Below are 14,804 nucleotides of genomic sequence, written 5' to 3'. Positions count from 1 at the left end.
TCTTGAGTATTACACAAACCTGCTTTAATTAAATATGTTAAATAACACAAATATACGGTGATTGCTAAGGCACATTTATAAAAGCTACTTAAATGTCCTAATTGAACTAATCCTTGCTCAAATCTAAGCCGGTCTGTGAAACCAGGTCGTAATGTTCTTCGCTGAAAAAAATGGTTTTGCGATATTACATCTAATCTGGCTTTGAAACACTTGTAAAATAGTCTATCCTACTTAAAACACACAGATTTAGATTGATAAAAGCAAGTGCACATAACATTCAGTAGAAAAATAGTTTATTGTATTAACAGGCATAAACAAAAACATTCACTATTGTTAGTGTTTTACATGACTACCTAAAAGGGATAAATGCAGAAAAGTAGATAAAAATGAACAGCAATAAAGTAATTAAAATAAACTATATACCTACTCTTCGAGAAGGGAATAACATTCAGAACCAACACACTGATCATTTTAGCAGGAAATGAAAAAAAAGGTTACTTTTAAAACAGGACCAACAGCATCCATTTACACGACTGAATCGACCATACAGGGAAACCTTCACAAAGCGCTCCAGTCGATGGACTTCTTTCCTGACTTCTTCAGCAGTTCATTGGCCTTTGAGAAATGTTTACATCCAAAGAAGCCACGGTGAGCAGACAGTGGCGAGGGATGGACGGCTTGCAGAACATGGTGTCGATTCTATAAGTCAACAATCAGAAAACAATGTACAACTGTATGGAATATTTATCGGATCTACTTGTTCAGTTATGAACTGAAAGAATTACACACATCAAGTTCTATGTTTCCAACATACCTTGTTGATCGCAGCCCCTTTCTTCTGAGCATAAGAGCCCCAGAGAATAAAAACAAGACCCTGCATGTTAGTGCTGAGCCAGTGTACCACCGCATCTGTGAAAATCTCCCAGCCCTTGTCTTTGTGAGAGTTGGCCTGGTGCGCGCGCACAGTTAGCACAGCATTCAGCAGCAGAACTCCTTCAACAGACATTTATAAAGAGTCATTAAACACATTTACATGCACAAGGAAATTTGCTTCTATGGTTATATATTTATTTGCAAAATAATGAAAGTAAACATGACTTTGGAATTAACATAAATTAAAGGGGTCCTATTCTGCTTTTTTTTTTTTACCTTTTCAACTTTCTTTAGTGTGTAATATTGCTGTTTGAGGTTGAAAAAGCTCTGCAAAGTTACAAAGCACAAAGTCACTCCAGCGGGAGTTAATCTCTCTATATCAGAGTCACTGTTTCTGAACTCCCTGAAACGCCTCAGTTGTAGTCTTGAGTTTTCTTCTGGGAACAAACACGTCACAATATTCCTCATTTTAATAATTCCTGCACAAGACATATGCTAAATAAAGGGGTTGAGTTGCTTTAGTAGCGTTTTGAAACTTGAGGTTATGGTAAGAGGCGTGACATTTCCGAAACACGCTCGAAGCGGTTGACCAATCACAAGACAAGGATCCAGCCGACCAATCAGAGCATATTTTCCTTTTCGGAAGGAGGGGCTTCACAGAGACAGGAACTAAACAGGGCTGCGTTGTGTTTCGAAACTGCCAATGATTCTATGATCAACTTAAGCTTACGATGCTTTTGAGAAACGCAACCCTGAGCGTTACTGACAGACTGGAAAGACAGGTGCTGCAACAATGGAAAATGTGAGAAAAATAATGAGGTTTTTTTTTAACATTCAAGCATGAAAACCTATTCTAGTAGAGACTCTAAAGCCTGGAACACACCAAGCAAACGCCGACGAACTAGCGTTGATGAAAGCCGACTGTGTTGTCGCCTTGCGTTGGGGTAAAAAGCTGCACTTGAACACACAGAGAGAACTACTGCCGACTGTCTGCCGACCGTGTAAATGAGACAACTGTCTATTTCTGCAGATATATTCGTCTATATTCGTCATTCAAAAAGGGAAACCGACACTGCCGGCTGCAGATACACAAACCATAAACAAAGCAGTGTGTGCTTACCGTTTTGAATATCAATCCTGCTAAACACTTTCTTTATTCCACTCCGCCCATGTTAATATTGAAATATTCGCCAAGGAACACTCAGGTAAGATGACGTAACATTAGAACAGCTTTCTATCTGTACCGTTTTTACTTTTTTGCTCGCTGTTTTGCTATTATTCTAAGCTGAACAGCCAATCACAGTTCTCTCTCTCACCGACGGCCCGACACAGATTCAACATGTCGAATCGGCCAAAAAAAAGCAGACAAGGACCAATTTCTGCCGACAGTGCAGAACCGTGCGGAACACACTGAGAAAACTTAGCCGGCCGACGCACAAAAACGGCTTAGTGTGTTCCAGGCTTAAGACTTTGAAAAAAGGAATAATAGGTCTGATGGGAGAAAAGCATTTTTTCCCAAATTACTGATTTAGAAGAAAAAGCCAAATTAATGTGCAATTCCAAATATTAGTGGTTTAAACAAGTGTTTTCTTTCTTATTTTCTTAATAAACAATGGTTCCAGTTCTACATTTGCTTTGATTTGTTTGCATCGTGCACTGGTCCAATGCTCCTCTCTCTGATAACATAACATTTATTTTATATTTCCTTTTTCTTATATTTTCAGAGTGAGAGAAGACAGGAAGGAAAGGGAGAAGAGAGAGGACAGCAGGATCAGGAAAGGACCATGAGCCAGTGGGGCCAGTTAATGCATAAGCATAGCTTCTATGTTAAGACTGTCTTAACTCTTTCCACGCCAGAGTTTACTACAAAAGTTGCCAGCCAGCACCAGCATTTTTTATCACATTCACAAAACTTTCATAGTCCCCAGAATATTTTGTTGAATGAATATGTAAACAGTCAATATCTCTAAAGAAAGAACAGAGAAAAACATTCCATTGCATTCCATTGATCATCAACATGTGAAAGTGGGTAGGTTTCTTTAAAAAAAAAAAACATTTTGAACAGCTGAGAAATCGTGTTTTTGGTAAATCATCTGGAGAAATTGTTTTGATATTGCAATATATATAGCAGAAAAAATAAATATCGCTATGTCAGTTTTTTCCAGTATCGTGCAGTGTCATCAGTTCTGTAATGAACCAGTAAAGTGCATGCCATGAAAAGGAAAAAGCATGAATCACACCTTGCGTTGCCCATCCTGTAAGATCTCCATGGCCGGGTTGCTCAAAGCCTTCGATGTCTGAAGCCAGTTCTTTGAATATGTTCACCAAGCTGTGAACAGCAAAAGTGACATAAAATAATTGCATCCAAAACAAAGAATCCTATAGCCCTTATAATAATTTGTAACATCCTTGTGCTCATCTGTTCAATGTCATTAAAAATAACAGAGGTTGAAATTAAACATAAGCTGTCAGAATATAATTTCGCACAGTCTCGTTAAATTGTCTTTTACAGTTATGAACCTGAGAATTATGTTTGAGTATCTTGAGGTTCTTATCTCAAGGGCATCAAGCCCATATTGATCCAGACGGATTTTCTACCTCATCTGTAAATCAGGAATGAAAGAGCTTATGAAGGGTCCGATCCCGGAATCCACTGCCGCATCAGTGTATATCTAATGAGTGATTTATAATCAAGTCATTAATCAATATTTATCCTTCAAAATATTAAACTTGAATTACTTCATGCGTATGTTAAAGCATTTGTTTTACTTTTTCTCTTCAATCTCTAGAGAATAATGATAAATGTTGTACCTCTTTACTGAGAGAAAGAACATGCTATCAGGATGTTTTGGGAAAGCTTCCCGTTTAGAGCAAGAGCTCGACCGACTCCACCCTTGAAGAAGCTGTGTATCGGTGTATGTGCGCTAGCGCTAGTATTGTTTGTTACTGGTCCTGTATTGGTGAGGTAAACATCTGGCACCCTGGGGAGATTGACTGACTTTAGAAACGCAGTTCTGCGACCTGGAAGATCACAATGTAACTCAAACTAGGGTCCAGGTGTCAGCCTTATTACAAATTGAGATATGCTCCTGCATATCAGCCCATGTGTGGAAAATTTCTCTATTTCTTAGCCAATCAGAATCATCCAACCTGAAGTAATGACGTAGTTGTGACCTTAGAGAAAAGTGTAATTGCTGTGAAATGTGAAATGTCAGCGAAGCCTACGAATTCCTTGCTGAGTATTGAAGCTTAACAATATAGTAACATACACTGCTGTTTAAAAGTCTCTTATGCTCACCAAGGCTGCATTTATTTGATAAAATAAATAAATAAAAAAAAACCTAATATTTTTAAATATTATGACAATTTAAAAACTGTTTTCTATTTGAATACATTGTAAAATATAATTTATTCCTGTGATCAAAGATGAATTTTCAGCATCATTACTCCAGTCTTCAGTGTCACATGATCCTTCAGAAATCATTATATTATGCTGATTTGATGCTCAAAAAACCTTCATTATTATTATCAATGCTGAAAACAGTTATGGACCTTTTTTTTTCAGGATTCTTTGATTAATAGAACTTCAAAAGAACAGCATTTATCTGAAATAGAAGGCCATTAACACTTGGCCACATAAATACGTCTCCACAAAACAAACATAAATCTGATCTAGTTCAATTCCAGCGCTATATGCAAATTTGACAGAGTTCACGTCAGCGAAAGCAACAGATATGAGCTGCGTTTTATTGATCATCAGCTAATTTCAAACTCAAAGACCACAATAGGAGAGAGAGCGGCAACAGCACTGGTACCATCATTTAGTTTCTTTACTTGTAATGAAGATGATTGTGTGTTGAGCGTCTGCAACTTAGTTTTATTTGCGGTAGTTTGTGCATCGTCTTGCTGAAGAGATACACTGCTCATCTGTGGTTATATCTGGATATAACGTCATATAGCCAATAACACGCTCTCACACGTTTCTTTTTTTAGCATTGTTGAGATGACTAAAATTGGAAAACATAATGTGGTTTCAACAACCAGATTACACTTGTCCAGTTTCATCTGGAGTGCGTCTCAGAACAACTCCAGGGCCCGTATTCATAAAGAATCTTAATGCAAAGAGTAGCTCCTAGTGACAAAATTCTAAGAAAATTCTTAGAAATGTGGGCGTTTACTCTTAAAATTAAAGAAAAAATCCTAGTAAAGAAAAAAGTAATTCAGAAAGTATCTTAACCCTTAAAAGAGGTCTTAAGGTCAAAACTGTTAGGAGCACGGACGAGGACTTTTAAGAGGCTTAAGAGTTTCTTTTGCAGAGGAGAAAATGGCAGAAAGACGAAGAGGGAGAAGAAATGTGTTGTAGACAATGGATGACAGTGAGTTAATAAGACGCTATATATTAGATCGTGCAGGGATCATGTTTGTGACTGATCTTATTAGAGACACGCTAACATCTCCGACACAGCGCAGAAATGCCATAGCGCCAGAAATGAAAGTAATCACTACATTACGATATTTGGCAACTGGGAAAATTCCAGGTTTGATACATTAAAACCAACATTCAAACCACCACTTAAATAGACATGCCAGCAATCAGTGTAATTGGAAAGAGTGGAACAATTTTTATCATTCTAAGCCAATCAAATACCTTATAGGAAATTAACAGCATGGTAAATTTAAAAAAAAGGATTTATATACACATATATAATGTGTGTGTGTGTGTGTGTGTGTGTGTGTGTGTGTGTGTGTGTGTGTGTGTGTGTGTGTGTGTGTGTGAGAATGGTCAAATAGGAAAAATTACGCATGTCATTTCAAAGTGAAGGACAAAGTGTAGAATAGACCCTATACTTAAAATCACTTTTTTTTCTTTTCTTCTTGGACAACCAACCAATCACAGTCTTCAAAAGATTGTGTCATACATAGCCTCCTTACTAAGATGAAAGTTTTTGTCTTTTCCTTACTCAGAGTTGCTCTCAGATCGGTCCCGAATCGCTTTTAAGCCAAGACTCCTACGTAAAAGTTTTTAAGCTAAATTAAGAGTTTTCTTAGAGGATTCTTAGAATCTTCATGAATACGGGCCCTGGTCTTTTTACGATCAGATAGCCATCCGATCTGAGAAAACGCATGAAGTGACCAGGTGTAAACAGGCCCTTTGGTTAGAATAATTAAAAAAATGTGTAGTGTTGGGAAACACAGATCTAATATCATTAAAGGAACACTCCACCGTTTTTTGAAATAGGGCTTATTCACCTTCTTTCCTACATTTAGATAGGTGGGCAAATGCATTTTTGTCTCAGTGCATGCATTGTTTTAGTTTGACAGGGTTGGCGCTAGCTTAGCTTAGCATAATGAATGGAATCCTTTGTTGCCAGCTAGCATGTCCTGAGTAAAAGTGATATAAAAAATGTAAAAAACCCACCTAATTACTTCTTGCGGCCTGCGTATTCACAACAAGTACAAATAGCGATGCAGATTAACACTAGGCGATTTCCTAGGCAGATATTGACTTATATATTAAGGACTATATTAGGGGGAAGCACAGGCGAAGCACTGCTACTTGGGTGCAGAGATATCACGCCCAAGTAGCAGTGCTTCGCCTGTGCTTCCCCCTAATATAGTCCTTAATATATAAGTCAATATCTGCCTAGGAAATCGCCTAGTGTTAATCTGCATCGCTATTTGTGCTTGTTGTGAATACGCAGGCCACAAGAAGTAATTAGGTAGGGTTTTTTTTTTATATATCACTTTTATTCAGGACATGCTAGCTGGCAACAAATGATTCCATTCATTATGCTAAGCTAAGCTCACGCCGACCCTGTCAAACTAAAACAATGCATGCACTGAGACAAAAATGCATTTGCCCACCTATCTAAATGTGGGAAAGAAGGTGAATAAGCCCTATTTCAAAAAACGGTGGAGTGTTCCTTTAAATATTAAAGTGTCTGTATAATGTGTGTTATTTAATAACATTTTAGGGGTTGTTTTATGGAGAGCTTAAATAATCAGGCCAATAAGAGACTTTTAACTACAATTTACATTTTTATTATACAAAAGTTTCAGGTAAAACCATTTAGAAACTGGTTCATGGTTCACAGGAACTGCCCCCTAGTTGCAAACCATAAAAATGTTTTGAAACAGTTATGCCAAAGCCTTGTCACGTGACTTTGACAGTTTGATACGTGCTCCGAATCACTGGTTTAAAACAAATGGTTCAAAACAAATCAATTGCTAATTGATACACATCACATTATAGTAATCTGTAAAGCTGCTTTGAAATTATGTGCATTGTGGATAGTGTTATGACGACTGCAAGACAATACCTTGGTGGAGGTGGCACAGGTCTCTGAACGCTGAAGCAAAGCCCATGAGCCTGGTTCGGCCCATGATAAGGGTCCTGGCCAAGTATCACAACCTTAACCTAGAATCACAAGAAAAAAATATCATTATAAAGTGCAAGACACAGTGTTTTGTTTTTTAAGTTCTGCATAATGCCATTTCATGCAACCCCTTTGCACCCTTTTAATTTCTTATAGATTTCATTCACCACCATAGAAGTTTATATAAATGATTTATCAGTGCACATCTTTTTTTATTTTTTTTATTGTATTAATGCGCAATTGTAATCTTTAATCTAAATATCTCCCCCTCCCTCTTGCAGCACATCTCTTCTCTGATGATGTGTTTCCTGGCGCGAGGGAACCTGTCACTCACATGAGATCCACCAATAGCAAACCACAACCATCCAAACAATTCCCCATGGACAAAATCAAGTCCCGTCCTAAATTTTTTTCTTGCTCGAGAAGCCGTTTCACTCGGATACACATTCACAATAGTAAAGAAAAGACTATAGCAACTTCCATTTCATGTCGACTTTGTTTCCAAATGCCTATTTAACATCTGACTGGAAATGTTTTAGGAAAACATTGCTGATGAACACATGCAAAAATACCACTTCCATCTGAAAATATGCATATCAAAAAGAGATCTTTGCAATGCATGCATGTCATCACATGTATGTGCTATTAGGGGATGACTATAAAGCTAATGGACATTGAAAAACAACTAAACTTTTTTTGACTTCATGGAGTCTTTAAAGCTAAATAAAGCAGCTAAATTCTCAGAGCAAGCTAAATGCTTTTGAACATAATTCTTTATCTGGTGATTTTAACATTTGGCAACTAAAACCAAAATAAAATTGCCTCCTAAATGTTTCATTTTGTCCTTTTTTTTTTGTCTAAAGCATTTCTAGGGTTTAAACGCAAAGGAACAACTGATTAGTTAGACCTGCCTTACATACGAACATGACATTCAACTCACATCTTGTACGTCACATGTCCGTGTCCAGGAGAAAACTTCATTTTCAGGAGGATAGATGGTGTGTTTTTTCCTCTCCTCAGCAACAAAAGACATCAACTGCGAAAGACAAGCACTGCTGTATATCACTCTTCTTTCATCAAGGGTTAAAGTTAAAATGATTGTTCATGTCTTACTTACTGACTTAAAGTAGTTCTTTCCGAATTCTGCACTGAGAGCTTTCTTCCAGCTCTCTCCAAACCCGTCCGGAGCAGTCTGGAGAGCAGAGAGCCTTTCCAGAGCCGCTTTTTTGTTTTTGTTGATCCGTTCAAGTTGCTCAGGACTCAGAGATAAAGACGAGGAGACGTCTTCGCTCTCCAACTTTTGCTTTTTCCCCTGAGGTGATATTTTAATGTATTTGGTTGAATTCCAAGATCGTTTGGCGGCACGGCCGAGCATTTGTACATTTAAAAAACGAAGACAAGCTATACTTGAAAACATTGTCTATTTGTTATGTCATAGAATGCCTTCTCAAAATGCATCAAAGTTTTGAGGCCAAGACTCAAATGATTTAGTAAACCACGGTTTCTCAAACTCGGTCCTGGAGGGCCACTGTCCTGCACAGTTTAGCTCCAACCCTGATCAAACACACCTGAGCAAGCTAATCAATGTCTTCAGGATCACTAGAAACTCACAATTAGGTGTGTTTGATCAGGGTTGGAGCTAAACTGTGCAGGACAACAGTGGCCCTCCAGGACCGAGTTTATAGTAAACCGTTAGCGCGCCACCATTGGTTGCAGGCACGACCAGAATGCGCGAGATTTTGATTTATAAGCAACTCAAATATGTGCAATTAACATGTAAGCTGTTTTGTTTACACTAACATGTTCGCAGTATGTCGTTTGAAGTAATAGCCAAGTGACTTAAAACTACTTCTTCTTCTGTATTATAAAGGTGCATTAGCGCCAACCACTGGACTGGAGTGTGGGCAGCAGAAACACAGGAACAAAAAAAAAGTAAATAAATATAAAATTATTACTTAATTCAATTATTTAATTATTTAATGAAATAATTAGTATCTTTCAGATAATTTATTAGGACGTAAAACTACTTCCGGGATTGTGTAAACTACATTTCGCGGGAATATGGGGAAAATAACAACGAAGTGTCAGTCAGAGCCAATTCTATTTGCTCCTGAATGACAATATGTTCAACAGATAAATAAAGCAGCAACACTTTCATTCATATTTCAAGCGAAATGTGTCGACATATGACTCCAGACCAGAGTAAATAAAGTGTGTTTTACTCACATCATCACTTGCATCTCCTGAGCATGTAAGATTTCTTTTTTTGCACGCTGGCGAAAAGAACGACGTAATACTTTTCTGTCCAATCATTTCCGCAAATAAAATTAATATTTAAACGAAATCGACTTTAAAAGAGCAATACTCGAGGTATGGGGTGCGTGCAGTTGTAACTCCCGCCAGATATCAGTGACGTATATATATGACGTGAGGACGTCACATGCTCGGCGTGCGCATGTAGAGTGACAAAATAAGATAAAAGTTGTTACATTTAATACTTTACATAAATGTTACCCCATGTAATAGCACACTTTCTAAGTAGGCTATATTCAAAACTATTGAGAGAAGAAAAAATGCTATTTTTGTTCTTTTATTTTTACAACACGAACTCTTTGAGTCAGGGTTGACTATAATAGGGTATAATTCTTATGTATATGATGGTCACAAAAAAATCTTTGAAATGTCAAAATTACCCTGTGTTTACACTATAATAGCCTAAAGCCTAAATGTTTTTCTCTGGCTATTGGTTTTGATTTCATTGATGTTACTGTTGTTATTCGCTACTTGGTATAATTTAAAGTAAGTCGATTTTTGCATGAATAAAAAGCTTGTGTATGCCATGGCTATAATGGTTTTGTACATATAACTCTGTTTTGTTCTGTACTTAAAGCACTTATTTATTTATTTTACAATATAGGCTACTACTATACGGCGACTACTACTTTTGGGCCTATTTTCATTAATAATATAATTAAGATAATAATTCATGATTATAAATGATTTAATGAAAAGGGATGTGGCATAGGGAGGAAAGACAAGGGAAGACAGAAAACATTCGCCTTTAAGAATGAGACTTTAGGCTGTAAGATAGACATGTAAATAAAACCACAGCGACCCTGTGTGGTCACTGGTGAAGCAAACTGCAAATCCATTACACTATAGTTTTGCATATGCTATGACATAATTCTGAAATAATTTGATGTCAGATGTCACTTGGTTTGATTATCTAATGTAGAATGGGGTGAATTCATTTTAAGTGATGGGGTTGATTTCAGGATACTGTATATGATCTGAAATTTGTTTATCATTTTGAAGTGACGACTTTGTCAAGTAAAAATGTATTTTCAAGAACAGCAACGTTGTTTTCCTCTCTTCCTCACTCTTCTTCAGTCATTTTCTGTGGACTTCTGTTAAGGTGAATAGCATGTGGTAAATAAAAAAGCTAAATACATTTTTTTTTTTTTTTTTTTTATTAAAAATTAAAAAGACAAGCCTATAGGAAAAAGAGAGATGATGCCTCATCAAAAGCCACTGTTGAATGAGTTAATATGACATATTAAACAATAACAACAACAAATCATACTGAAATTAACCATGTGAAAAAGCTGTGGTATCAGGGTTCTATGTTTATTAAGTAAAGGGTAGCCTACTCTTTAATTTTGTTTTGTATTTTGAAAATGTAATTTTGGGATATTCAAAATATGATAACAGTGTGATTAAGGAGGCTTTTGTAATTAATCTGTTAATTTTATTAGTCAAATTTCACATCCATAAGTGTAAGTTTTCTAACAAAAAGCCCCTTTTCTCAGTATTCCTTAAAGAATTCAAAAATTACTTTTCTACTATTCAATCTAGTACTAATGGAAAAGCTATTAAGACTGTTAATTTGTGCACTGTCTTCTAAATCTTTGATTGATACAAATGTCTTGTATTTTTGTGATTTATTATTATATTATATTATATATATATATATATATATATATATATATATATATATATATATATATATATATATATGTGTGTGTGTGTGTGTGTGTGTGTGTGTGTGTGTGTGTGTGTGTGTGTGTTTCTTTGCTTCCCTGGCTCTAAAAGTGTATGTTGTATTGTTTTGTTGTTTAAAGCAATAAATAAATTAAAATTAACCACTTTGCATAAAAAAAAAAATAAAAAAAAAAACCTTTACAATTATTCACTGATACATGATTTCATTTTAGGCTATATTAGTGCTTTCTTTTTTTCTGATCCCGCCCATCGGTCCTGACAACAAATCATTGTGTATTGTAGCCTATTGGTAAGGTTATTTTTTATGAATTAAACACGTAGCTTCCAGAAAGCGCAATACATATCATCGCTGCCAGCTTTGGCCAAAACCAGGAAAATACACATTTCCCCCCATTACGCTGTTAGTGGTGAAACGTAAGATTTGTCTGGAGTGTTTTGATGTAGCCACTTGTCGCTAATAGGCCTTTCATATCAAAGCGCATGGAATGGCCTATATGTGTATTCTAAGCACAATGAATTGGGCTAAATCATGTAACAAAATAGAACGGGTCAGTAAAAAACTATAAAGTCTGTCATTTTCACAATAGGCTCCTATATTAAACAGCGCAACACGACGCAAAGTCATCTTTCCCCCAAAGTTGCACATATTAGGCTAATTGTGTGCATTTGGTAAGATGGTAAAAAAGAAAGAAAGTTGTCCTTCTGACCTGAAATTGACCTGAAAGTGATGGAGCCTCATGCCAACAAAGTTGAAAAACGCACAGATTACTGAAGTAATCTCGGGTTTAGATTACTGTTCATTCGTCGTACACCGCTCTTAATCCGTAATATCATCCTTAGATAATAATATGTCCCTGGATATTAGAAAAACGCATCCAGGGAATAGGTCTAAAAATATTACCTATATAACGGAACACGATGTTTAACTGCTGACTTTAGCTTTGTGTATTGCCAGGCTGTACACAGATTGCTGTGACAAATCCTTTGCAATTTTTCGATCATTCTGAATTTAAGTTTTGATTTGATGAATACAATTTCTGATGAATGAAACTCTCAAAACGCGTTTATTTATTCCCCCTTTTATTGTGAGGTTGTTGGAATATCAGTTGGTCTCTTTATTTGCTTTTTTTTTATAGCCTAGTATTTTATTTATAGCCTATGTATTATTATTTAATAATTGTATTAATTTAGTTAGGTGCATTTTTATTGAATATATGCCTATTAATTTTGAAAATTTGCATTGAAACAACTTGATCGAACGCCAACATTTTCTGTGGAAAAAAAGATGTTGGACATCTGAGCCTTTGAGGAGAGCGTGTTTTGTGGTTATTTGCCTGATAAAGGATCTGAAAGACATCAGACAGAAGCGGATCTCTGTTTTCCTGCAGCTTCAGGACAGGAGATGGGCACGAAGTTGCCAGACATGCTAGAGGGATTAGGTGGAGGGGAGGGGAGGGGGGAATCAAAGTTGAAAGCATTTGTATTCTCCTCAGATTCAGGCTGTCGCTGTTCCTGCGACGACACCTTGAAGGGCGATAGGAGCGTGTGGGTGTGAAAAGCAGCGAGTATAAAGTAGGTGGGTTTGAATGCGCTCGGAAACATTGCAGCGTTGGACGCGAGCAGGACTGGAACCTCAGACCGAGAGCTGAACTTTTACAGTGCAAACTGGACTATGGCATTATTTTTTGACCAATCGTTCGATTTAGTTCAAAAAATAACCCTGGACACTGAGAGAGATTTTATTTTCAACTCAAACATGGTCCAGTTTACAGGTGAGCAACCCATAACTTTGGGTTAAACACGTTTGTTGGATTGGGTAACACATTATTTTAAAGTAGGCTATCCTTGATAGCTACATATCTTACATGTGTATATATATATGATATAGATTTATCACAACTTAAAGTTCAACATTAGAAGAAGAAATATTTAATGTATTGTTTTAACTTAAAAAAGAACGTGTTCGTAGGCTAGCCTACTTGACTTAAAGTATTAAGTTTAGTTAACTTTAGTTTAGTTATGTTTCATATTTAAGTTATTTTAACGAATTTTTAAGTTGTTATAGCCTAACTAATTTCAGCAAAATTTTTACCATAGTAATAATAGTAAATTATGCATAATTACATGCAACTAACCCTCAACCAAACCCTAATCCTATAGTATGTTGTTAATTAATATTACTTAGTACTTAAATATATAATTACACTGTAACAATGACATATAAAAATAAAGTGTAACCTTGGATTGTTATAGACTACTTTGAGCAATTGAATAATCATTGTTCTTATTCTTTCTTTTGTGTTATTTTCGCTATATATTTTTAAATAGAAAGACCGTTCTTTATAAAAACGTTCCTTCTAAAAAAAAATATACCAGAACTCTTCGATTATTTATTTCCATTGATGGTTCCATGAAGAATCTTTAACATCCTCTGAACTTTTCAATTTGACAAAAGGTTCTTTAGATTATTAAAATGGTAATTTTTTTATGGAACCCAGAAAGGTTATTCAATGGGCGCGGGACCTTATTTTAAGAATGAATCGGGAAAGATGTGTTTTCTGACACTTTACTAAACAAGTGACTTTAATTTTTAGATGTAACAACAACCAAGCATACGCTGTCTTCTCCTGAACTCGAAAGAACTTACAGTGCTGATGGGCAGAGGAAAAGGAAGAGGACGATTTTTAGCCGCGCGCAATTGTCAGAATTGGAGCGCGCGTTCATGATTACGCCGTATCCAGACATCACTCTGCGCGAGAGACTGGCTGCGCTCACACTGCTTCCAGAGAGCAAAATTCAGGTATTTCAACTGTAGTGTAATAGAGTAGAATAGGCATATTATGTTATTTTGATTTCAACGTCTTGATTTGACATTTTAATATTTATTTCCAGGTGTGGTTCCAGAACAGACGGGCTCGCAGTATGAAAAGCAAGAAGCTGACCACACCAGTAAGGAGGAGTCTAGGCGGGGAAGTGAGCTCTGGATGTATACCTGTCACTGCCTTTCAACCAACCAGTCTTGATTTAAACCTAGAACTAAATTCAGGCGTCCATGAACAAAGAGACAGGGCAACAGAGGTCAACAGAGGCCCGGGTCACCATCAGCAAAGCCTTAGACAAGCTCTGAGTCCCTGGTCTCAAAATCTCCCGCACCCAACGCCACCCCATCCCTCCATCTCCCCAGACCTGCCTGGAGTCCTACAGTGGGGGAATAGACACTCGGAAACAACCGGAGTGTCATCTTTCTCCAATTGTCCATCAGACAGATTGGCTCAATATCCGTTCCAAAACCAGTCGAACAGTCTCTGGCAGAATAACTGCTTCACGACTCACCCTGAAGCGTTCTCTGGACACCAGCTGAAATCATACTGTCCTGCCAATCAGGCCATATATTCCTCCATGTCTGTGGACCAAGTGATTCCCACACATCAAACCAGTTTAGATGAAGCACTTCAGAGACAGGCTTTGACACACTATCCTCAGACCTCACTGGGAGATATTTCTGACCTCATATATAAAGCAGCTGTAGTCACCAATCTGGAGGACTGCTAA

At 36.8% G+C, this 14,804-nt stretch overlaps 2 protein-coding genes across 3 annotated transcripts; one reads left to right on the top strand and one right to left on the bottom strand.

Moving 5' to 3' along the window:
- Nucleotides 1–276: 276 nt before the first annotated feature.
- Nucleotides 277–9,654, bottom strand: unga (uracil DNA glycosylase a). 2 transcript variants are annotated; one of them, XM_082171007.1, is made up of 7 exons: nt 9,477–9,654; nt 8,368–8,562; nt 8,191–8,286; nt 7,194–7,291; nt 3,114–3,202; nt 815–993; nt 277–699 (listed from the first exon to the last, which is right to left on the bottom strand). In XM_082171007.1, exons 1-7 carry the CDS (start codon nt 9,561–9,563, stop codon nt 559–561), a joined length of 885 nt encoding a protein of 294 aa, XP_082027133.1. In that variant the 5' UTR covers nt 9,564–9,654; the 3' UTR covers nt 277–558. The 2 variants fall into 2 exon arrangements, with proteins under 2 accessions (XP_082027133.1, XP_082027132.1); XM_082171006.1 differs by lacking the exon at nt 9,477–9,654 and having other exon boundaries at nt 8,368–9,433.
- A 3,270-nt stretch (nt 9,655–12,924) lies between these two features.
- On the top strand, nt 12,925–14,804 carry sebox (SEBOX homeobox; the record flags this gene model as incomplete). The annotated part of the gene is made up of 3 exons (XM_082170113.1): nt 12,925–13,024; nt 13,847–14,052; nt 14,145–14,804. 3 exons carry the CDS (start codon nt 12,925–12,927, stop codon nt 14,802–14,804), a joined length of 966 nt encoding a protein of 321 aa, XP_082026239.1.

This window comes from Leuciscus leuciscus, assembly GCF_965113295.1.
Source record: "Leuciscus leuciscus genome assembly, chromosome: 5".
Classification (NCBI taxonomy): domain Eukaryota; kingdom Metazoa; phylum Chordata; class Actinopteri; order Cypriniformes; family Leuciscidae; genus Leuciscus; species Leuciscus leuciscus.
The sequence above is the reverse complement of the archived record's forward strand: the minus strand, read 5'-3'. Positions and strand labels throughout refer to the sequence as shown.